The sequence below is a fragment of the Anser cygnoides genome, chromosome 23, assembly GCF_040182565.1.
Source record: "Anser cygnoides isolate HZ-2024a breed goose chromosome 23, Taihu_goose_T2T_genome, whole genome shotgun sequence".
NCBI lineage: Eukaryota > Metazoa > Chordata > Aves > Anseriformes > Anatidae > Anser > Anser cygnoides.
In genome coordinates this window covers 6326070-6349367 of record NC_089895.1, presented here as the reverse complement: position 1 = coordinate 6349367, position 23298 = coordinate 6326070, and the positions used below count along the sequence as shown (strand labels likewise).

General features: G+C 42.8%; 2 protein-coding genes and 1 long non-coding RNA gene across 35 annotated transcripts in view; 2 read left to right on the top strand and 1 right to left on the bottom strand.

Moving 5' to 3' along the window:
* CFAP74 (cilia and flagella associated protein 74) overlaps nucleotides 1-7164 on the top strand; it is a 75007-nt gene extending 67843 nt beyond the window's left edge. For 12 of the 16 annotated variants that reach the window (XM_066982212.1, XM_066982214.1, XM_048067466.2 and 9 more), the window contains 8 exons: nucleotides 90-209; nucleotides 535-687; nucleotides 1517-1646; nucleotides 2042-2196; nucleotides 3239-3377; nucleotides 4648-4775; nucleotides 5283-5417; nucleotides 6590-7164. In XM_066982212.1, the coding sequence (XP_066838313.1) occupies nucleotides 90-209; nucleotides 535-687; nucleotides 1517-1646; nucleotides 2042-2196; nucleotides 3239-3377; nucleotides 4648-4775; nucleotides 5283-5417; nucleotides 6590-6703 (1074 nt within the window). In that variant the 3' untranslated portion in view covers nucleotides 6704-7164. Of the gene's footprint in view, nucleotides 1-89; nucleotides 210-534; nucleotides 688-1516; nucleotides 1647-2041; nucleotides 2197-2440; nucleotides 2593-3238; nucleotides 3378-4647; nucleotides 4776-5282; nucleotides 5418-6589 lie in introns of those variants that run through there. The other 4 variants (XM_048067468.2, XM_048067472.2, XM_048067473.2 and 1 more) reach the window with 4 other exon arrangements.
* The window catches only part of LOC106044613 (uncharacterized), a 37984-nt gene continuing 14709 nt past the window's right edge, over nucleotides 24-23298 (bottom strand). For 6 of the 17 annotated variants that reach the window (XR_010826388.1, XR_010826392.1, XR_010826390.1 and 3 more), the window contains one exon: nucleotides 24-9898. This is a non-coding gene — a long non-coding RNA (uncharacterized lncRNA). Of the gene's footprint in view, nucleotides 9899-16811; nucleotides 16891-23298 lie in introns of all 17 variants that reach the window. The other 11 variants (XR_010826383.1, XR_010826385.1, XR_007164716.2 and 8 more) reach the window with 11 other exon arrangements.
* On the top strand, nucleotides 10406-15160 carry TMEM52 (transmembrane protein 52). Of its 2 annotated transcripts, none has more exons than XM_048067562.2 (4): nucleotides 10406-10552; nucleotides 11340-11421; nucleotides 12902-13071; nucleotides 13732-15160. In XM_048067562.2, the coding sequence occupies exons 2-4, from the start codon at nucleotides 11390-11392 to the stop codon at nucleotides 14049-14051; spliced, it is 522 nt and encodes a 173-aa protein (XP_047923519.2). In that variant the 5' UTR covers nucleotides 10406-10552; nucleotides 11340-11389; the 3' UTR covers nucleotides 14052-15160. The 2 variants fall into 2 exon arrangements, with proteins under 2 accessions (XP_047923519.2, XP_047923517.2); XM_048067560.2 differs by having other exon boundaries at nucleotides 10412-10552; nucleotides 11377-11421.

Genomic DNA, 23298 nt, shown 5'->3' with positions numbered 1-23298 from the left:
TCTGAACAATACTTAGAACCTGTTTTTGTTTGTTTTATTTTCTTTCCAGTTTCTGTATTAACTTTTTTCCTTGAGTTGCACTATTTTAGCTAGGATTCTCAGTTCTGAATCCCAGTGGTCCCTTCCTGTTGGTCAGACCAGTTAGAATACTTGAGCCAGGTGATAATAAAGCCCTCATCATCTCTTTTTCTCCAAATGAGAATAAATGGGTGAGTAAGAGATACAACAGTAGTGGGAAAAAGAAGGGAGACAAAAGAGGGAAATAAGGGGCTGCGTAAGATACACGTATTACAGACTGGGATGTGTCTTGTTGCCTGTGCCTAGCCCCTCTCAGCATTTCCATCGCTGTCTCTGCACTGTGTCCAGGAGTTTTGCAGCAATGGCCCTACAGGAGCTGGGGGAGCAGGGGCAGAGGAGTGGGGAGTGGCTGGAGGGGAGGGTGATTTGGAGCCAGTGCTGCTTTTGTGGGTGGGTGCGGGGTGGGGTGGGGGGTTTCCTCCAGCAAACGGGCTAACAGCAGCTTCTCCTCGGCAGTTTTTTGAAGCGCTAGACATCCGGACAGCACAAAAGAACTTAACCCTAAGTATCACGGGGCGTGGGGTGATGCCGTCAGTTGTTTGCTCTGTGGAGGAAGTACTGGATATGGGATACGTCCTTGCCAGAGAGAAGACAACTTCCACATTTGAGGTAAAGCCCTTTATGCTGATCCAGAAGGCACGTCAGCAGTTGTTGTAGGTTGGAAGAGGAGTTCCGTAGTTTCCAGTCTGGCAGAACGTGAGGCTGAATAGCAAGCTGTAGACAAAAGAACAGCTTTAAAAGCAGCACGTCTGGCAGAGTGATTTGAGGCTGAGACAGTTTTGGGCTAAAGGTAACAGTGCTGTGCGGGGAGGATCTTGTTTGCTAGAACTGTGCTGCCTGCAGGATTCTGCCTGTGCAAATAACAGGGATGCAGAACCTCCTATACAAAAAGAGAAAGGGCCTGTGTGATCTCTCATAGATCTAGCTGATATGTAGATCTCTGTGAAGCCAGAAACAGCTTTGCTCTTTCTTTATTCTGTCCATTACTCCTGTCACAGTTGAAGCTGCTCTGTGTCCACACAAAATGTTGACAGAGATGCATGGGTGAAATGCGAAATTGTCCTACAAAGAGCACGTGGGGGTCTGCCATGGTACAGTGTAGGGAACAGTTTAACTGATTACTCGTTCATATATTGCAGATTATCACAAACTCAGAAACAGGCCAAGATTTAAGCAGAAATTTTCTCCTCTAAGTATGTCAATAATCAAAATACATTACTTGCTGCAAGACTTAAGAGGAAGCTGGTCCCTGTTGCTGAGGGGTGGGAGTGGATGTTACACATGGATGGCAGTAACGCATGCTGTGTGTGGCATCCGGGCACACAATAGTGCAGTAATGCAGCAAAATAAATTCATCCAGTTTACGAAGTATGGATTCTACAGGCCTGAAAATCAATTTTCTTAATGAAAGTGCTGTTGTGTAAATTCACGTTATCAGATACAGAACACTTCCACACTGACCCTGCAGTACTCCATCCAACTGGATTCACTTTCGCCAACACGGAACAAAGATCAGCAGAGACTTCCATCCTTTCTCACGTCCTCTTTGCAAAGAACAGAGATTGTTGGTAATTTTTTCCCCCAATTTTTTTTTTTTTAAAAAAAGGACTCATGAAATATCTAGTAGCAGCAATACTTTGTCTTGTTAGATCTATTCAAGTTTATGAAGCCTGAGCAGATACCTACAAGTAAGGAGACACAAGCGTTTGAATCTGAATATGCCCCTATTGCCTTTTATATTATATTTATACAAAAGAATGTATTTGGGGATATCCATCTCTGTAAAAATATGCTGAAAAGTATAGGGAAAGGTTGGTGATGCCTCTTCAGCTTCATTAGAGATGAATACATTAAACTAATAAATAAATCTAAATGTTTGTTCCAACAAAAATGAGTTTAAAATATATAAAGAAGTAAAACAGAACTGTTCTTCCTTATTCATATCCTTGTTTCTGTTTACCAGGAACACAGAACTATACTGGTTTAAGCGTGTTCAGCATCTTTCCGACACAAGGAGAAATTCTTGCCGGGAAGAGCCAGGACTTTGTTGTTACTTTCAGTCCTGACCATGAAAGCCTGTACTATTCGGACCGTCTCAAGGTTGTGCTCTTTGGCAAGGTGAGCAGACCAAGATACCTGATTATGAAACGGAAGTCTAAATATGACCTACAGTTATTTTTAGCAGCATGGGTCTTAGTAGGAGTTTCACATAATTATATCCAGTCGACGGGATTTGTGGGCAGAAATATCCATACTAAATTAACTGATGGGGGTAGGAAGTGACAGTTTTGGGGCCCACTGGCTTTTTTCAGGTTTTAAATTTTCAGTTCCTAATTCATACCAATTGTGACTTGGGATTCAGTCCTGTCTTCTACCCAGCTGTCCACACTGTGTACACGGGAGGTGATGGGAGCCAGCTTGCTGCCGCACTGCTGAGCACAGTTCCAACCGGGTTCTCTGCAAGCAACATTTAATTGTAGCAGAGAATGGAAATAACACTGCAGAGTGCAAACTGGCAGGTGCGCTGAGTACCAGGAAGCCGCTTCTGCAGTCACTCAGCGTGAGGGAGGAGGTTTCCATCTGTAGAGCAGCAGTTGAGCTTAGACGAAGCCCAAATCAGGATACACAGGCTGGCAGCATTGCAGGTAGCTTTGTGCCGTGTTCCAACAGAGATGGCCCAAAAGTTAATGAAGAGTGCCAACTAATGACTGTCAGCAGGCACTGCAAACAGTAGAAACTGGTAGTGAATAAGTAAGTACTGTTTCTCTCCTTGCAAGTTTTGTATTTCCAGATTATCTTTGGATCTGCAGGTAAGAACGAAAACCAGAATAAGATGAATAAAAACTGGCCCAAGTTCACAAACTTGAAGCTCTGTTTGGCAACAGATAAATTTTGCCCGTTTTGGTGGCTTGAGTATAGTTTGTCCAGCCTCCTCCTTTGGCACACTGCCCAGGAATGAAAGGCTGTTGAAAACAAAAGTGCCTGAGTGACACACAAAAGACAAGGGGAAGACGCAGGATCCTTGTGTTAGTGTGGGGCGCCTCTTGGCATTAATATAGGCAGATGTCATTTTTAAGGAACTGAAGCTGTTGTGTCAGTATTGCAGTTACACTGGTACTTAAGCTGTAACCTGCATCTAAAGCGCTCTTGTCCTGTATAGAAAACAGCCCACGTAATCCAGCTAAAGGGTGCAGCAAGAGAACATCCAATGTTTGTGGAAGGTGGAATTCCACTGGATGTGCCCATCGAGTCCTTGGCTGTAACGTTACCTGTGTCATCACAGGAAGCGCTAAAGGAAGGTAATGTGCTGCCACTTTATTACAAAACAAATTAAAGATAACCTTTCAGTATCCAGAATGAATAAGCATTATGGTGTAGCCTATATTCGTAACACACACCAAAAAAAAGCAAGAAACTTTCCCTTAAGGAAGGCTTTTATGTGAATTTTAATGCAGTAGTGTCTTAATGAATATAATCTATCTGCACAACTTACCTTGCAAAAAGCTGTTGTAATTATTACTACTACAAAGAATTAGAGCGCGTTTGCTTTCTGCTACTTCTATTTGCATTAAATATTTATAAAATTATTTCCCATCTAATAAAATACCCTGGACTCTCCTGATTGTACTGTTATGAAGTTGACACGCTTTCAGGGGGTTTGAATTTATCCTCCCTTAATTTCCTTGGACAGGATTTGTGTTCAGAGATGGTATGTAAGCACCTTCTAGCTCCTGAGCTATAAATAAACACAAGCACTTACCGTACACAAGTAGGACTATAGTACACACAATGCGTATGCCGTGGGGCTAGAAAACAAACATGAATTAGAAGTGATGGTGGTGTAGTTTAACCCTGGCAGACAGCTCAGCACCATGCAGCTGCTTGCTCGCTCTCCCCGCAGCGGGATGGGGAAGAGAATCAGAAAGGTAAAAGTACGAGAACTCAGGGGCTGACATAAGGACAGTTTAATAGGTAGAGCCAAAGCTGCGTGCGCAAGCAAAGCAAAATGAGGAATTAATTCATTATTCCCCGTCAGTAGGCAGGTGGTGTTCAGCCACTTCCAGGAAAGCGGGGCTCATCATGCCCAACAGCTGCTTGGGAAGTCAAACACCATTGTTCTGCGAGTGCCCCAGCCTGTCCTGCTGAGCAGGACACTGCGTGGTGGGGACATCCCCTTGGGCAGCCTGCGCCCGCTATCCCGGCCTCCAGCCTCCTCGCTGGCAGGCAGCAGCAGCAGTAGAAAAGGCTTTGACTGCGTAAGCACTGCTCTGCGACAACTAAACATTGGTGTGTTATCACCACTACTTTCATCAAAATCCAAAACACGGCATGATACACACTACTGTGAAGAGAATTTACTCCATCCCAGCCAAAAGCAGGACAAATAGAAAACCTGCTTTTGCTTGATTCTTCACTAACTCTGCAAGAAGGATCTCCTTATCTATGCCAACTCATGAATGTGCCACATTGCTTTGTTTTGAGCCGTCTTGGTGTAATTTGTTTTTGTTCCAAGTTAATAATTCTTCAGTTTTGACTGTCTCAAAGTTTACCTGATTGATATTTGTTTAGAGCTACAAGAACCAGTGAAGTCCATCCTCCTGGTTCTGGAGCACATCGAGGGAGAGAATTCTCTGGTGCCAGCAAAGACAGAACTGAGAGTTGGAGCTATGCAGACAGCTCAGTTTGCGTCTAAGAAGGTGAAGAAAATAAAAAGCGCAACTTCATGTCAGATGCTGTAAAAAATACTGATAGTGTACAAATGGTTACTAGTTCCTTCTGTCAAAAATTTGGTCTTTAAATTAAAAATACAAATCTCAGGGTCTCAAACAAACTTTGTTACAAAAGCATCAGCATTTGAAAGCAAAAGTTTGTTGTTTTTTTTTTTCAGGGTTTAATAAGAGGAATTAGCATTATGGTATTAAAAGTAAACAAAATTCAATTACCAGTTTCCTTCCCTGATACTGAAATACAGAAATTTGAGCACAGAACTGAATGGCAGTTCTGATCCTCTCATTTTTCATACCATATTTTATGACAACTTGTGACAGCAAACAGGATGGATGTTTGCAACTTCAAATGGCAGAAGTAGTTTGGCAAACGAGGGCCATATATAGCATCTGTGCGAAGTAAGCTTTAAGAAACAGTGACTGTGTGTGAAGAAGTTGAACTGGCTGTAATGAAGGTGCATTGTGTGTCTCTTGTAGAATGTGGAGTTCAGTTTTGGTAACCTGTCGCTCCTGCAGAAGAAGGGATTCACTGTTGAATTTGTCAAGGGAACCGTTGATCGTGGTCAAGTAAAATGCATCGGCGTTTCTTGGGTGCCACCTGCTGACTTGGATGTAAGTAACAGTTGCACACTGCTTCCCAGACTGCAGTGTGGTGCTGCTGTGTCTTTTGACTGATTTAGAGGAGCAATACAAAGGCTGATCTTTGAGATGTCAGCACTCCAGGCTGCTTTGGCACATTAGGACGATAGACACGTTACCTAAGAGAGTTTACGCTGGTATAAACACTGGTACGGGAACAAAATCCAGGAACTATAGGTATGATTTTAAGCCTTGCTATCTCGTCTTGGACTTCAAATCATGTGTGATGGGAAGAGCAAGCATCATTCATTTGCGCTTTATAGGACATAAAATAACTTCTTACAGGCCACCGCATTATATAGTACCAAAATACTGCTGCTGTTCACTAAAAGACACTGCTTTGGTGACAGTGATGAAGTGAGCTTCTTAATGTCCCCCTTTGCAAGGAAATTTGCAGTCCTGCTGACACAGAACTGTTTCCATGGATCATTCTGCTCTGGTGTCCACACTTCTGGCTGTGGGTGCCTCTTTTTTGGAATATTCCTGGAAGTCAGCGAGACCTGTTTGATCTCCCACTTTATGAACCTTGCTTCCCTGGCTTCTTCTGCTTTTTCATATTGCAGAGTCTTGGTGCGAGTTCAAAACATCCCTACAGGGCTGTAATTGCCCTCCCTGATTCATCTTCGTGGGGACGGAAAGAATTCACTCTGCTACTTTTTGTTGTCAGCAGTGTGTGGGATGGCAGAATGAGTGGTCTGATGCAAAATTACAAGGATGCTGACATCGTGTGTGGAAGGAAGGCACTAGAGTTCCTGGCATGACATATGGGGTTGACATAGTGCCTCTTGGTAACCACGGGATGTTACACAAGATTTAACCCTAGCTCGTGGCTAACAGGACCCATCTCTTCCCTAACCCTCACTGCAGCACACTCTTGTCGCTTGCCTTGCCCAGTTGTCGTGGTTGTAATGTGGTGACGGTATCGGCAGCACTCTGCAGATCGAGCACTTAGTCACTGCTGCTTTGCTTACTGCAGTGTGAGTGTTGGGTGAAAATGTGAAAAAGCCAACCAAGTAGGAAGAGAGGTAACCAACAGCTTTAACGGGCACCTCTTACAACTGAAACATACACTGCTTAGACCTTGATCAGCTAACCTGCTCTGTGTGCAAAAGAAATAGGTTGGGTTTGTGTGTGCATTTTTGTAGACCACTGACCCTGTGATTGAGACAGCCCTCCTGACCTTAAAGGGTGACGTTCAGGAATCTTACCGAATCATCTGCATGGCGAAAGTTGTATCAGCGTGTGCTCCCGGTAACTGATGGAACCAAGCTAAGTGGGAAGGAAAATGGAGGCTTATATTTTTGGGGAGGTCTTTGGATCTCAGTTGGAACATGGAAAGATTTTGAGATTGTTGCAGATATGTAAGGGGAGGTAGGAGAGAGAAAGCAAGGTAACTTGTACATTTTCTGCCTTTTTTTTCTTTACAAAATTCTGTATAAACTCTGTTTCCAATAGTTTTATTTTCAGACTGACTGTGACAATAACCTTGTAGTAGAAGGAAGAATTAACATGAGAGGCCACGTAGATAAATCTGCTGTTAATACCAGTGTCTTCCAAAGGTGGGAACTCCCTCAGGAGTGTTTTTGTTTAATCTCTAAATGGGCGAGTTTCAAGCAACGTATCTTTCTGACCTCAGATGCATTTTCACATATGTAGAAAGTCCCTGATATTTTTTTCCTGCTAAGACTACAATAAAGCTTTTATTTTAAGTCTCCTCCAATTCGCTTGGGCAGTTATTTTCACAATACAGTGTGCAGTCATCCTGATGACACATGATCAAGGCTACGGTGACCACGCTGTGTACTGAGTCACTGAATGTGCGTAGACACTTGCTCTAGATCATGCCTGTCCAGGAACTTTTTATTTCTACATCTGTTTTTGTCTGAATTTTCTCACTGAGAATAGATTTCTGCCAGCTGCTGGGGAAGCTAGAGTGTCCTGTAGATATAACTTCTGTCAAGAAGCAGTATCCAGTTCAGGGAAGAGTACAGAGCAAGTACAATACAGAGAATAATCTGTTGGTCAGACCGCAGGAAAAAAACAGTAAAGCACGTGTCCCCAGAAATGTTTTAACTATTTTTCCACTGTATGTAGAAAACGCTTGTGTAACTGATGGAAAAAGAGGAGAAAAACGGATGAGATTCCTGCAACTTGTTTCAGGCCACGTGAATGCTGAGCTGTTCAGCTGGTCCTTGAGCTGTTGATGTTTATAATGCATACAATACAGAAACAGCAGCTAGAATCAAACGTGGATTCTCCCTTTCTCATTCTGGCTCTGCTGTGTCAGGCACCAGTCAAAGATAACACAAGTAGTTTTTAACATCATCCGTTTCTCCTGTACCAGGCTGAGCTCTCTGAACTACGTTTTCTCTGTGTACTCCTTAATACAAAGGATCCTGATTATAGTTCCAAGCTGTGGCTTGTGATGCATATTGTAGTAATATTCTGGAAACAAATGTTCCCAAAATACGCATAGCATCTGTTAGTTATTTCTGGGAACGCTTTCAAAATGAGCACACAGGGTTATTCTGCATTAATGTTTGTTAAAAACACTGTGAGCAATGGGCCCACTCCAAAACCTGGGTTCTCCCAGTGAAGACCTCTGCAAATCTCCAGTTCTCTGCCACCATCTGAACAGGTTATGATACAGCCTGATGTCAATGATTAGAAAGAAGGAAAAAAGAGGCAGTGGGAAGCCAAGACAGATTTGCTCCCAAGCACAACTGAAGAGGGAAATGCCACAAGTGAGCAAATTGATCTTCGCAATACAAAATTGCAGTTATCTGAAAATCACACTGTCAGGCTACTGAAAATTTAGCAGTTATATTTGGATGCTCCTACCTAAACAATTATTTTATATAATGGATATGAAAATACAGGAAATGGAAAATTGACTGACACGAGTGACTATAGGAAACAATTCTGCTGCTAATTTAGAAACATCAAGCTGAACTAAAAATAGTGGGTTTGTTGGTAATTCCTTGAGGACATCAGGTGAAGACAGCTGAGAGCCCTCTTGCATTACGTTTGCGTGGCTTCATGCCAAGCTCACAACTACCAGAAGCTCAACACAGCAGCTTGAACCTTCATGCAAGTTCTCTCTTGAAGAAACAAAAAATCCTGTTCAGTGCTGTGCTTCCAAAGCAGGCCAGCAATGATCACAAGTGCATTTGGTATCAAAATTGCCAGGAAAAGCTAAATGTGATCTGATGTTTGTGTTTTCATGTTGGAAGACTCTAGGAAGGATGGAGCCCTTACTGTGAGAATAATATTGAAAATCTATCCTCAGAAATGCATCAAAGTTTTCCAGAGGGGTAAGGTTTTGGCTCCTGTAACTGTACTTCTGAACATTACACTTTCAGACTGAGTTTTGCGTCTGTAATTGCTCTTGGATGGCCAGATGCAAACTCCTCTACTTTCAGAGAAGCAAGTATCTAAATACTTCTTGGTTCTCATCCAGCTCTAGTTTAATAAGAAAGCATTTCATAGCCATGTATGATTTTTATAATCCTTAGAAGCTGCACCTAGCTCATTCATAAAACAGAAAGGAAGTGACAGAATCATGCACCTCTCATGCACTAGTCATGCACCTCTCATCGATACATGTTGGGCTTACCCAGTGACTTCAGAGATTGCTTCACGCTTATGAACGGAGCTTTTCCTAAGTGAGCAATGACCCCATGACCCTGGGTGGTCCTGTAGGAAAGTATTCCAGTCAGCAACACATGACATTACTGATCCTCAGAGCACTGGTCTTCAGTTCTATCAGCTGGAGAAGGAACCACTGAACCCAGTACTTTCAAGCGACTGGGTCTGTCGTTGCTCCCAGTGTTTTGGCGCCGATCCATGCTGCTTGCAGAAGAAACCTCTGTCAACTCAAGTCCAAATACATTCCCTCTTGTTGCGCTAAAATCTCAGGGAAAAATAAATAAATAAAACTTGTGTTTTGTCACACTTATTACTTGCAGGAGGTTTTATACAAGCAGCCAAATACAGACCACTGAGGGACCTGAATACCAGGGGCCTCAGCAAAATGTTCTTGTATTAGTTGATATTCCCCTTTGTTCTCCAACTAAAACCTTTCATAATCCATTAACTAGTTCCCTGCTTTTTAGCTCTAGTTGTCTTTTTTGTTGCTTACCCAGTCATATAGCACGGCCACCGTGACTCTGATCGTCTGTCACACGGGCTGGCATGGGGGGTTTTGCCATGTAACTGACCTCTGCTGTATCGGTGCTGCCAAGGTGTCTGACCTTTAAGTCACCTACTCTGAAGCAGAAATAATCCGTGTTCATTCATACACGGTGGATGTGGGTGACCTTTGATGTATGTTTTGCTCTTCCCTGATGAGGGCAGGACTGCTGTAACCAGCCAGGGGAGCGTTTCGACGTGATGGGCTGCGTGCAGTCCTGTTAGAGCAGCTGGGCTTCACCGTGACGGGAACTGCAGAAAAGCTGTCGTTTAGAAGGGAGAAAAGCTGCTGTAATGATTGCTATAGTTGAAGTAATGAAATAGTTTCTGGAAAGTTTCTACCAAATAGTATCAACACCATTGCAAGGTAGACATAACAACATGTAGATCTTTATACATTTGAAATGTTGAGCACGGTTAAATTATTTTGGAGCAAGCGCATTTCCAGGGAGTAGATGATGCCTTTTCATTTATCTTCTGTGCGTTTTAAAAAGACTTTCTACAAAGGGAAGCGCTCTGCTTTTCCAAACCTTTTTTTTTTTTTTTTTAAATATTCTTTTCGATCCCTTTCCACGACTCCTCCACCATCTCTCGGACACTGCAGAGGCAGAAGTGTGTTCAGCACACAAAGCTGCGGCCGGCCTCCCCTGAGAAGCGCCGAGCCGCAGCCCCCAGGCGGCCCAGCCGGAGCCGGGAGCAGAGCGCACCCCCCGGGGCCGGCGCCCCCGGGGCCGCTCCCGCAGCAGCTTGGCCCCGGCCCCGCCTCGGCGGCTCCTCCCCCGGCGCTGCCGCCTCCGGGCCCCGCTCGCCCTTGAGGCGGCCCCCAGCCACGCTCCTCTCCACTCTCCTCTCCTCTCCTCCTGCCTTTTGCTGGCATCGCTCCGGGCTCCTGCCCGCGGCTGGAGGCGCTCCGACCGGTGAGTACCCAACGCCGGGCGAATCTGCGCCCACCCCGCTCCAGTGACCTTAGCTGAGCAGAGAGGGGCTCGCTCCTGGCCGTCCAGTGCTGCTTTTTTTAGCCCCCAGACCCGCACCGGCTCGCAGACGTGGCCCGGCTGGCCTTGCTGCGCCTCCCCAGGGTCTTCTGCAAAGGCAGCCGGCAGGCGCCCGCCGGCCCCTGCAGCCCCCTGCCACCTGCAGCACCGCCGGGGCGGCCGCACTCTGAAACGTGTCGGAAGCTCTCCCCTTCGCTTTGTACGTACGTAGCTCTGAATAAAACATTCCTGGAGCTACGGGGGATACGGAGCTATGAAGCATTGAAGCTTTCATAGCACTGGAGCTATGAAAAAGTAATTTAAAAATAACTGGGAGAAATAGGAGGTTATCTTAGGCTGGGTTAAGGAGCTGGACTCAAAGATCGTTGTGGGTCCCTTCCAGCTCAGGATATTCTGAGACTCTGTGAGTGTTTGCTGTGGTACTTCACCCTGGTTAACGTGAAATAACTGCCTCGTAGTTCTGAGAATCCAGCATGTGTAGTTCTCTCCCCTAAGCAACAGCAAAGCTCCACTTTGAAAACAGTTCTTCACCCAGGACCCCACTTACGCAGCGGGATTTGTATGATTGCAGCTGGAGTAATGTTACGACCATGAGGAACAGTCCTCTGAAACTAAATCACGGGTGTTTTTGTTCCTATCCCCATTGATTGCTTTTCCTTTTTCAACTCAAAAATGTATTCCTTGTCATGTGTTCCCTGTTTGAGTGCAGACACTTAAACCAGTGAATTATCCACCTTCCTTCGCAGATGCCCTCAGAACATGTCTAACTGGACAAGTCTGTGGTATGTCTGGTAAGTTGATTGTTAATCTTACTAACCTCGGAGTAATTTGACAGATATTATGAGCAGTAATTGCAGTAAAGTAATGGGACGCGATGTGGGAAAGGGTTTCTCCTCTTTTATGAAAGCCACCAGTGGCATGACCACATCGCAGAGGAGATACGGTGTCAGGCGGGACAGAGCATTCATCTAGGGATATGTCATCTTTCCATTCTGAGTACGCTCGAGTTCAGCCGTAGCGCTTGTTTGTTCTTCCTAAATAAACAACTTTGAACACAATGGCAACTGCCCAGAACGGGCTTGTTAGGGCTTGGCACTGCGCTGCCTCCCGCGCAGTCCCCAGCTCGCTCCCTTTTATGGGACAAGGCACCGTTAGCTTGCAGCGCTGGTTTGTCATTCTGAACCCGGGCTGATTTTACAATCCTGTTCACTGGCTGCTTCACTGAGAGGGGAAAGGTAGTGGTGAGTGAAAGGCAGGGGGCTCGCCACAAGTAGATTGGTCTCTGGCATAGACCCTGCATTGTATGTATCCTGACATTATTTTTAGAGTTTGCATTCTGTCACATACTATCAATTTTGATGATAACATGCAGAGCGAGGTGGTTACTTTTAATTGTCATTCTTTGCTTTCTTAGAACGTGCTGATATAGAGCCGTTTAAAATATATATATGGTTATACAACGTGTTTTAAGGCTTCTGTAATTAGGCAGCGTTGAAATCATGAAAGCTAATGAGCCAGTGCTGAGACTGATAATGCTGCGATACCTTTCCCTAGGTGATTTCCGCCTCCATCAGAAGGCAGCGTGTGAGGGCTCACAATCCTTTATTTCACGGCACACCAGCAGGCAGCTCCTGGGTGTGAGGACTTAGGGATTAGCTAGTGCTGAGGTAACGCTCCTCACGCTGGAGGAATGTTTCATTGCAAAGTTCCAGCAGGGCAGCGTGCACTTCTCGCACGTGGTTTTAAATTCTCTGAAAGCATTTTTCTAAAACAATAATTTGCATGAAAATGCATGAAATTTGTGGAAGTTTGAGGCCCTCAAATCCAAACTTTGAGTGTAGTCTTTGTGTGCATCTGACTCATACTAAAGAGAAACATTCTCTCTTGAAAAATAAATAAAACAGTTATTAAAGAAATGTTCTGTTTGGAATTATGATTCTTATGGACAAGTACTACCTCTGGTTTGGAAAAAAGAACAGAATGCTACTGAGGGCTTTTCTACAAACCCTTACCACTGAAAGTGAATATACAACCCGAGGTAATTAACATCACTGGATCTGTGAGCCAGAAAGGATTGTACCAACAGTCAGTAGCACTTCAGTTTGTGATTGTTTGTGATCCAACTTTCTAATTCTGGATCCAGCACCCATTCAGAACCAAGCCTGAGAAGGTTTGGCCTGTCTTTCACCCATTAAGAGCAAAATTATATTCAGCTCTAGAAGAAGCAAAACGTAAGCACTGACTTTATGGTGTTCTCCATCCTTCTCCAAGGTTAATCCTGCTGACTATGTTCATGCTCCTGCTCTGTGGGATCACAGCCAGCTGCATCAAGTTCTGCTGCCGGAAGAAGAGGCCTCCAGTTCAGCCCTTCCCTAGGCACCCCTACGATCTGACTGGTGTTGCTATTGACAGCGACAGCACAGCCCACAGCACGGTGACCTGTAAGTACCCATGGGAGTCAGCTACTCAGCCGTGCTTTGCCGTAGAGCGTGTCCACAACGCTGCGCTCAGTCCTTGCAACACCAGGGACTTCCTGAGCTCCTCTCAGAACATCTTCCAAAACCACAGGGAGGGCATGGGAAAACTGAGTGTCATCAGGGCAATGCAGTAAGTGAATGCAGATGGCAAGTAGGATTTAATGCTGCAGAAGTTAGAATAAAGTCCGTGGGGGGTTAACCTCTCCCATGTCCTCTCCCACATCTGCTCTAATTCCCACTGCCCCATTTGTTTTAACCCTTTCTGCCCACCTCACTGTCCAACTATTTCAGCCCAAGTTATCTCTAACCTAAGATATTGTTCCCAGCTGTTGGTATAGGAGCCCAGCTGGAACTGCCTCTGTTACAGCATGCACCTACTGTGTCAGGTGTTCTTCAGCAACAGCTGGACGGCAATATGCAGACATTTTCTCTTCTGACAGCTTTTTTTGGGCAATGTATAGATTCTATACAGTAATTCTGTAGTGGTAGCTTTTAGTATATAGTGCACCCATTCTGCGAAAAAAAAATTGAGTCCATAATTTCTTGGAGAAGAATGGGATTAGCCTTCTATATATCAGGGTTCCATGCAATTGTTTAAATTTTTTTCATTCCTTTTCCTCACAGCATACAGCTCATTCCAGTACCCTCTGAGTGTCCCTATTCCTTCACTATTTGTGGGCATGGACAGGAGCACTGTGTCCCCTCCAGCTTACAGTCCCTACACGACGGAGTTGCCACCTTCTTATGATGAAGCTGTCCAAATGGGTAAACAATACATAGAAGTAGCACTGGTCAGCCAGAAGCTCGGTGACATCCCTGAACAGGTGATACCAGGCGGGCTGAATTGCACCCAGCGTTCACCTGACAGAACCAACAGAGATCCAGCAACACAGCCCAACTCAGAAAATTCAGAAGATGTACCACAAGAACAGCCTCAGCTCTAGCTCATTTCACATTTGGAGTAAAGGAATGGAAGGCGTGAAGAATTTGGTTTTATAAGACAAGTTTTGATGAAGAGATGTTTCCTCCCATGCAGTTGTAACGATCTGTCAGAAGAAATGTTTTCTGCTGTAACTTCCTTGTTAAGCTTCTTCAGGGTATGAAGTGAAGTAGAAGGGCAGCAGTTTAAAAATACCTGTAAAAGTGGGACAGGGATGCTTGTTCATCTCCTGATTAAGAAAAACGATTCCCTGTGCCCAGCATATGGCAACAAAAAAGGTCAGGGCGATTTTGCCATCTTGGAAACAAAGAGTCAGGTGGTACAAGAGCAAGTTGTTCCAGAACAGAACCTTCCCAAACTGGAGTTGAAAAGCAGAATGCTATGAACTCGCTCTGAAGAGTCCGTGATGCTCAGATGCTCTGTAGTTTCATTTATTTTGGGAACTTTAACTGTCCAGCAAACTGCTGAGGTGCTAAACTTGTTGCTACACAATGGCACGTGTTCCTACACTGAAGGAAGATGGCAGGAACATATTTGAGGGAAATGTACTATCTTGTGTTTCCCACCTAGAATTGTTAGTTATGAGACTTGAAGGTGTTTATTTTTTTTTTAATCTTTAAACTTCTATTTTTAAGATGCAGTGGCTTGTGTGGGAGATCCTTTTGCTACATATTTTGCCAGTTAAAGTACAAATTAGTTTTGGAGGTATTTCTGCACGTGGTTAAGTATTAGTAATGTTTCAAATATTCAGTTTCTTTGCTGATTGAGCCTGGTGGATTTGAAAAACACCACAAATTGGAAAATATCAATTGTTTCAGATAGCCAAATATATTTTTTCTGTATTTCAGAAGAATATGATACTACCATCATCAGAATTTATCTTAAAAAATCTCACCTGGAGGGATAATTAATATGAACTTGACAAACACTTAAACCTCAGGGGAAAAAAAAGGCAGAAATGAATAGCAAGATAACCCACATGGCATCAGTTTAAAGGTTTATGAAAAACTGTTAGCTACTCAGTTGAATTATATCACCTGCCAGTGTCAGCAGCAAGTTCATAATGATTTTCTGCAGTGTGAATTTCTCCCAAATAAAACACTTCTTTCTGTATTGATAAAGTTTGTTTGCGTTAAACAGGAAAATCCACAGTGGGGGAATTAAGGATGAAAGTAATGTGTACCGGGGCCACTAAAAGAATAGTTAAAGTTAGGTGCTAAGCAAATGTTTGCATATAGGTTTGTCCAAACCACATGGAAGTTCCCAGGGCAGTAACAAACGTTATGCATTTGGAGAAGCAAGATGAGAGCTAATGGATCATACAGAAGAACAACAACAACAAATACCAAGAACAATACAATGAGATCTTAATGATTTAGACAGAGGGTGAAAGTTACTTTTCTGACTGCTTGTGGGTTTGCATTTGTACAAATAGTCACCAGCACCTGAATAATACACTGTTAGCCATTTGCTCTAGCATAGCTCTATCTATGTTTCAAAAATACTAAGCTATGCAAGACTTCAGTATTAGTAGTGTTTATCAATGAAAACATATTTTCTGCTCATCTCAGATATCCAGGCAGATAAGAGGCAAGTGTTATTTTTAAGTGAAACTAGATTAAATGAAAAACTAAGATCATGAGATACCGTAATTTCTGTAAAACATCTGCTCAAGAGTAGGATGGCACTATGATTTCCTCAAGTAAACGTGCTTTTATTGCCATCTACTGAAGGATCTGCTGAACTGTGTTGCATTAAACTGCTGTGTAGTGACCACTCCCTTAACGTTGATCAAAATCATGAAACAATATGCTAAATGCCTTCAGGTGCATGGTTTACAAACAGGCTTTGCTATAAAGACGAGTGTTACAGAAACTAAGCATCACTTACATTATTGTAGAGAAACTGGAAAGTACCTTTGAAACATGATCACAGGGTTCACTTTCTAGTCCTCTTGCTACAAAAATAACTTGCTACTTGATTGGAGAAGTTGGTGTCAGCTGAAATCGTATGTAAAGCCCTACATTATGTAGCCACCAGAGCTGTATACTTACTGGCTTTCTGCATCCAGCTCACCAGAAGTAACGGCCTCATAAGATTTTTGCAAAGACCATCCCCACTTAGCACTTCCGCACATTTTGCCTAACTGGCAGAGTTAGCCAACATGCTATCTCTGTACTTTTTGTCTTCTGTACTGTCAAAGTGGTAACTATACGTCTGTATCACTCAGAATTTCCAATTTTGTTTCTTACCACAGCAATTAATGGGCTAAAACACTGAACTCTCCAAAACTGTTGAAAAGGCAGAGTGCTCACTCACTAATAAAGACCGGAATGTAACACCAGGCAAATGAAAAGAACAGTGACTGACACAAGAGGGCACTCCTTCCCTTCTCGGTGTGTTGTTACATTGCTACTTGTAGCAGCTTCAAGAGGGATATCTCTCGGCGTTGCCAAGAGGCGAGAGTGGTTCTGAGGCTGGGTTTTGCTCAGGTCTGCAGAGCTCACCCTGCAGTGCAAGGACTGACCTTGCTTGAGGAGTACAGAAATAAAATCACAACGGTTTGACTTCCCCGCATGCTTTTGCTTTTACAATGCTTCTGTCTTGTGAGCTGTCAGTAGTACCTGGCAGACTACCTACCAAACCACGAGATCTGTTTCCATTCGGTTATGGAGAATGATAGTTCTGTTAAACCCAACATCAAAACCCTAAATGCTAAACACTCACAAATGAGATCTGACTCTTACAAATTCCATGTAAATACCTGCAGCAAGCAGCTCTCTTCTTACTTTGGGGATAGCTGTATTTGTGTGGCAAGTCCAGGCCATCAATTAGAATCACTCCTGCACGTGGGAACACAGTGAGAGAAAATAATCCCTTAACTATCTATGTTGGAAAAAGAATTAAAATGGAGATATCCTCAATCCTGGTCTACAGATGTAACAGCTTGAAAACGATGTTCCCATATGCTTCGCATTACCCCAAATAGCAGGAAGTAGAATGGAAAAAGAATGTCCATTGATCACCTGGGTCTCATCTGATTAATCGGGCAAGGCAGAGAAAGGCAACATTTCTTGTTAACGTGTATAAAATTAGGTTCAGGAACCAGCTTTTGTTCAACCTGTATTTTTGTGATAGGAATAGAGGAGAATATTATGGGTTCTTAATCCTCCTATGTGGTAAGTTAAAATGAATTTATTTATTTCAATTAACATTTTAAAACTCATCCACTAAATATGAAAATGTGAAATGGAGATTAGTATTGTTTTTACTTCTATTGTCACTTTTCACAAATGTTTGTTTTCTGCCTTTTGCTTCATGTTCTTGCTAGCTCTGTTTATCTGTGTGGGGTCTGACTTTATGATTCTAGAAAACCTTGTTGTGTTGTCAGTGCGCGTTAGTGAGGCTCAAGCAGGAACTAAGATACTTTCAGAAACTCCCAACCTAGACAGACACGGTGTTCCTTTATTTCTCCTACTGAGCCCATGAAGGGGAAAGGATGGATAGGATTCTTCTTACACTTCAATTGCACTCATGTATGATGAGTCCCTGGTTTTATCAGTGAAAGCGTTTGGAATGTAATTTGTTTTCTTTTAGAACTGGATTCTGCACTAGTAGAGGAAACACAGTAAGAATCAACTGCAGAAAAAGAGCCTAGCTTACATTCAGTTTTAGTCCTCTTAACCATAGGTACCTTATTTCTTGTTTCCAACTAGGTATAACATCTCGATTTCTGGTCAGGAATCTTGCACAGTGCTTCCATTGGCTCTTTAAGAGCCATCAGAGAGCAACTGGAAGCGGGTGCATATCAATGAGAATTAAATCGATGTCTATGTATTATTTATAGCTAGTTCTTAAAAGTATTCTGAAGCTTCAAAACAAGATGCTATAATGGATACTATTTATTAGTGCTATGGTGATCTAAACTGTGAATTTCTAAAACAAAAGCCTTTCATGAGAAATGTGCTATCCCTGGTGGCAATATAAAAGAGCCTTTCAGGAAGATCCAGGATCAGCATATTTCTATTCGTAAAGAATTACTCTGCACATTTTCCCTCTCTAAAATGCTTTAATTAAACAGTTTGGAAAAAAATTCCAGAGCAGAGAAGTAAATTTAAATGGACACATTAACGGTTTCAGTAACTTTTTAATCAAGCAGTCAGTCAAGCATATCTAAATAACCTGAGATGAAGCACTTAGCCAAACAGGAGTTCACTCACTGTTAGCTCTGCTCAGGGTTGGTCTGAAATGACTTGTCACTGAGAGGTCTATGTTACAATACACTGTTCACGCAATGTGTGATAGATGCTTCCCTTCCTTCAACCTTTTGAGTAATAAATAACTCCGCTGCTGATACCGATTGTCACCTGATATTCCACTGAGCTGGTATCGGAAATAACTTTACCACTGGCAGGGGTAAGAAAAGGCCTTGTACCAAAGACCGAGATTAGTCTGGTTTATGTTGAAGAAGCCTGCGAATCCTTCTCAGGATTGCTCACACTAGTTCAGTTCTATGGTCCTGGCAGTACTGGGAGCCATCATCTAGACAGCTGATGACCACAGTTAACTCAGTGATGTTAAATACAGCATCGTTCACTAGAGCTATGCTGACAGCGTTGATGCAAGTGTTCATGTCTTACTGTTGGTATATCAGGCTGCTCTCACCTGTTGTAGGAATGCACTGAAAAATGCAGAGTCCTGTCAACAGCACTGGTGTTGAGTAATTCTCCTTCAGAACGCTGAAGTTTTCTATTCCCTGGCTAAGGAAATCTGCTTGCAGCTGCCTGTGGGTGTGCTATTGTGATGTGTTGTGTTTAGAAGTCTGTTCGGTGACCTCCACAAAGCCACTTCCTCTCTTATGTCCCTGCTTCTTTTCCCATCCTGTTGGTCCTGTGTTTAAGGCGTGTGTCCTTTAACATGGGAAATTCTCCCACAGTGCCTACCATAGTGGGAATCAGTTCTTAGAGGGGAAATCTTATATAAAAAGTAATTAAAAAACCCAAACACATCTGAGTTCTTTGAGTAGCAGAGCGAATAGAGCTTGGTTTTCTATATATTATGACAAATTCTTAACACTTAATGATATGTAAACTGCTGTAGAAGCTTTTCTTATAGTTAGGACACATGTAAGATCTTGTGTGCATCCTCCAGTGCCTAACAAAGGTGAGCTCATGCTGCAGTCTTTACTGCAATAGGAGTATTAAAAGATCCCTCTTCTCTGCCCAGCTCCTGTTTTCATGAACCTTTCAGGATCTTCATGTCTTTGAGACCTCCAGTTCTCCATCAAACTTGGTGGAAATTGGTCAGTGGATTCTGAATTATTAGCTGCGTGTGGGGAATGGGAAGAGGGGAGGTGGGACAGACTGAGTGTGATTACAAAACCTCAGTGCCTTAGGAAACGAGGCTCAAACAGAACATTGAGCAGGAGACTTTGGTCACGCAGCAGGCTATAAGCTCAGCTGGAGGAAGGATTTAAGAATTCTGATTCGCCAGTCCAGCATTTTCACCATCGCTAGATCTGCTGAAGTCTGATAATATCCACGCAAGCTTTGTGACATCTCTAAGGCAAAAGCTCCTCTCCGTAATAACCTAAAGTGCATTTTTTGTTATGAATTGAATCTGCTGCTCATTTGGCACTGTTGAACATGCAATTCCTCTCCCGTTTGTCCAAAATTGCAGAAAATAACTGCCAAAACAATTATTTGCTGGCTGTGTGCAAGAGCTTACTATGGGGAGATGGCCTGCTGGAGCACGTCAGTGTTTCTATCACTGTCAGCAGCTTGCAGTCCTGTCTTTCCTCTCTCAGACACATGCGCTCACCATGAGCACTTGTGCTCAGAAGGAAAATGCAGGCTTGGAAGTAAATTGCCTCAATAATTCATGGGCTTTATAGCCCAGAGCAAATTATACCTTGGCTCTGTCATGAAATTCAGGTTGCAAATCCCTTTATAGCCAAGCTCGTTAACAATATAAGTACAGTGGTACACCTATAATGGCTTTTATGATCAATGCATTATAATCTTTGGAGAGTATGAAGTGGTAAACCTGCAACATCAAGAGTGAAGCATCAATAGGGTCTGGATATAGTAAGAGTTGGAGAAAAACCATTTCTTTTTCTGCCTTGCATTTGCCTTTGTCTGCCTCACTGCCCCCAAATACCATTTATTCACCGTGCAGTATGTGCTGTATGACCAATCAATAAAATAGATCTTACTGGCCTGAGGGCTGCTTTGCTGCATTAAGCAGCAAGTTCGAAATATGCAGACGGTCAGGAATTCTTGCAGGTTCAGGGATCTTTGTTACGTCTTCCAATAGTATCTGTGACTTGGTCCTAGGTGTTATAATATTAATTTAAAAAGGGCGTGGGGAGTCAGGGGAGTGTCTGCCCTTCATCCTGAGGGAGGAGATTTCACTTAGATGGTTTAATCTATGGGAGATTTTTTGTAATTGATTTTAAAACCTAACTCGTGTTAGTTTTATATTAAAAAATCATTTGTCATTCTTCACTGAAGATGAGGTGTGCCCTGGTGAAATGGATTCAGTCTTGTTTTTGACTGCCACACACTGAACCTATGACACCACCTTTTTCAGAGAATGTATTACAGAACAGGGGTTTGATGGCTTCTAGCACAAATGGCTGCGTACTAGGAGTAGATGACCTCAGTGTGTATGCATGTAATCCAGAAAGTACTTAGGGGGAAAAAAAGAATTTCTACTTTGCTAGAATCCTAATACTAGAACAGGCCTTCAGTAGAAAAACCAGTACTGTATTACTGAAGCCCCTTATTATCTGGCCCATCAACTGGTAACTCAAGGTGAATAAACATTTGCACAAAATAACTGAAGAATGACTAAATACTTGCTGGCAAATAACAATTCTCTCATTTCTTACAAAACAAAAATTAAAAACTGATTTAACAGAATAAGATCTGGCTTCTACACTATCTGTGAGTCTTGAATTCAAACTGTTGGTTAGTTTTCAGGGCACATGTTAGTCACATCGATGTTTACGATTTTTGGTTGGCTGGACCTGACTACTGGCTCAAGTTTCTCATTTGAATTTTGGTTTTGAAAGTTAGAGTTTAGAAAGTTAGAAGTTAGAGAAATGGAAAGTTTTCTTTCCAACTCCTTCTGTAATTTCTGCATAAACCTGTCTGTTTCCACAAATAATTATGGTTTATTATTACCGCTTTTACTACAAGATTTATAGACATAAATGAAAAAGGGGCCCTGCTCTAGGTAAACCAAGTATTATGATCTGTCGTGGGTTTTGTACTTCAAAGACTGCATCTGCCTCATTTCAGTGCTGAGATTTTCGTTTTGTCTGTACCGCTTCAGAAGAGGGTCTTCTGGTATTAGAATTGCTAAGTAACCTGCAGCAAACATGGCCAGCTATAAAGATCTGGCACGTAAGCTTTCTGAGAACTGCTACCAGAATGTTTTATGTTCGTGGAGCATTAGTACAGTACAGATGCAGCAGCTACAGTGTGCTGTGTGAAAACACTCAGTTACCTTAACGACAACAAAGCTAGATATTTTGGTTCAACAGAAAGGTTTCACTCTGTACACATGTATTCCAGGCTCTTTAGTTTTGCAGTTTGCTCTTTTAGCCCCCTGTTAAGCACAGAAATTGTACAGTTAGTAATCGCTGGAATACTGGAAGGAATAAATGGCTGGTCCAAGACGTAAAGGTGAGAGTTCTGCAGCATCTTCTCCAGTTCTTTCCTTACCATTTCAAAGCAGCTGGGAAATACCTAACTGCAAATTCAAACAACGGGAAAAGAAACAGACTGTGCAGTGTAAGCAAAGCACAGCCTTTGAGATTCGCACACTGGGAAAGTGCAATATCCAGCACAGCTTTAACTGTAAAAAGCTGCTTATGAAAATATCCTCCTGATCATCTTCCCTTCATTACCCATTCTCTTTCTGGAATCTGTCAGTACTAAGCAAGTAGCTATGGATATGTCAGGTAGATGCTAGTCCCAAGGGAAGGAGCCTTTAAAGCCAGTTTTAAATAAAGGAGTAACTTAGAGCAATCTTACTTAAATTACTGTCAGGGGAAATAGACTACATGATATTGAAAGTTCCCTTTGGGTGCCTTGGAGAAAGGACATAACTTTTTTCCAAATGTACAAATGCCTGCATCTGCACTGAAGTGCTTGGTTCTCACCTGACCCTCCTCTTCCTTGCTTTCCCAAGTAGCTCAAATCAAGCAGTAATATCAAGTGTCCTGCAAGATGCTACCTTAGATGTAAACACTAAAGAACGCTACTCCTCTGACAGTTTGTACAATCACTTTCTTTTTATAATTTTGCTCACTTCTATCTTGTTGAAACTCAGACTAAAGAGCAAAGACTATATATAACCTTCAGTCTAATTCAGAGGTCTCTAGAGTCTGCTTTCAGCCCCCCACTGTATCAGATGACGCCTGTTACTCCACCTAAACTGCCTTTTTCCACGAGATGGCACCAGTGAGCCTCAGAGACCCCTGTGAACGTCCCTTTTTCAGACTAGGTGCTGGTAAGTAGCATTTAACTTTCTCATGAAATTTAATCAACCTTGTTTGGAGGAAAAAAATATTCTTTTACTCCTTACTTTAAAATAGCATATAGTGAGATCAAAAAGCCTACTAGATAAGATGTCCTTCATACCTGCTGTGAAATCCTGAAGTTCAAGTGACTTGGGCCATAGAGAGAGTAAAGTATATACTCTGTTATTTTCGCTATAATATTCAAGAAACATTCTGTGCTAATAGGAAAGGCTATCTTTCAATCTAGAAACATCCTGGAATGTGACAGATTCCAGCTCTACCGCAGATATTCTGTGCATCTATACACACACCACTTTGAATGGCTTTTCCCCTGCTTCCCCTTGTCTAAATAGAGAAGTTACAGAAACACCAAACAGTTGAGGTTGGAAGAGACCTGGATGTCACCCAGCCAAACCCACCCACTCACAGCAGGGTCAGCTAGAGTAGCTTGCTCTGGACCTAATCTCCCTTTGAATTCTCCAAAATCAGATTCCATCTTTCTGAGCAATCTGCTCTAGTGCCTGACCACCCTTAAAGTAGAAGTAGCTTTTTTGAACATTTGAGTGGAATTTTTTCCCATTTCAGTTTGCTGCTGCTGCTTCTTGCCCTGTCAGTGGGTGCCTGCTGAGAAAATTCCTCCTCTTTCTTCTTTATGCTTTCCCATCAGGTGTTGTATACCATCATTGGCATGATCTCACCTGAGCCTTGAGGCTAAAGAAAC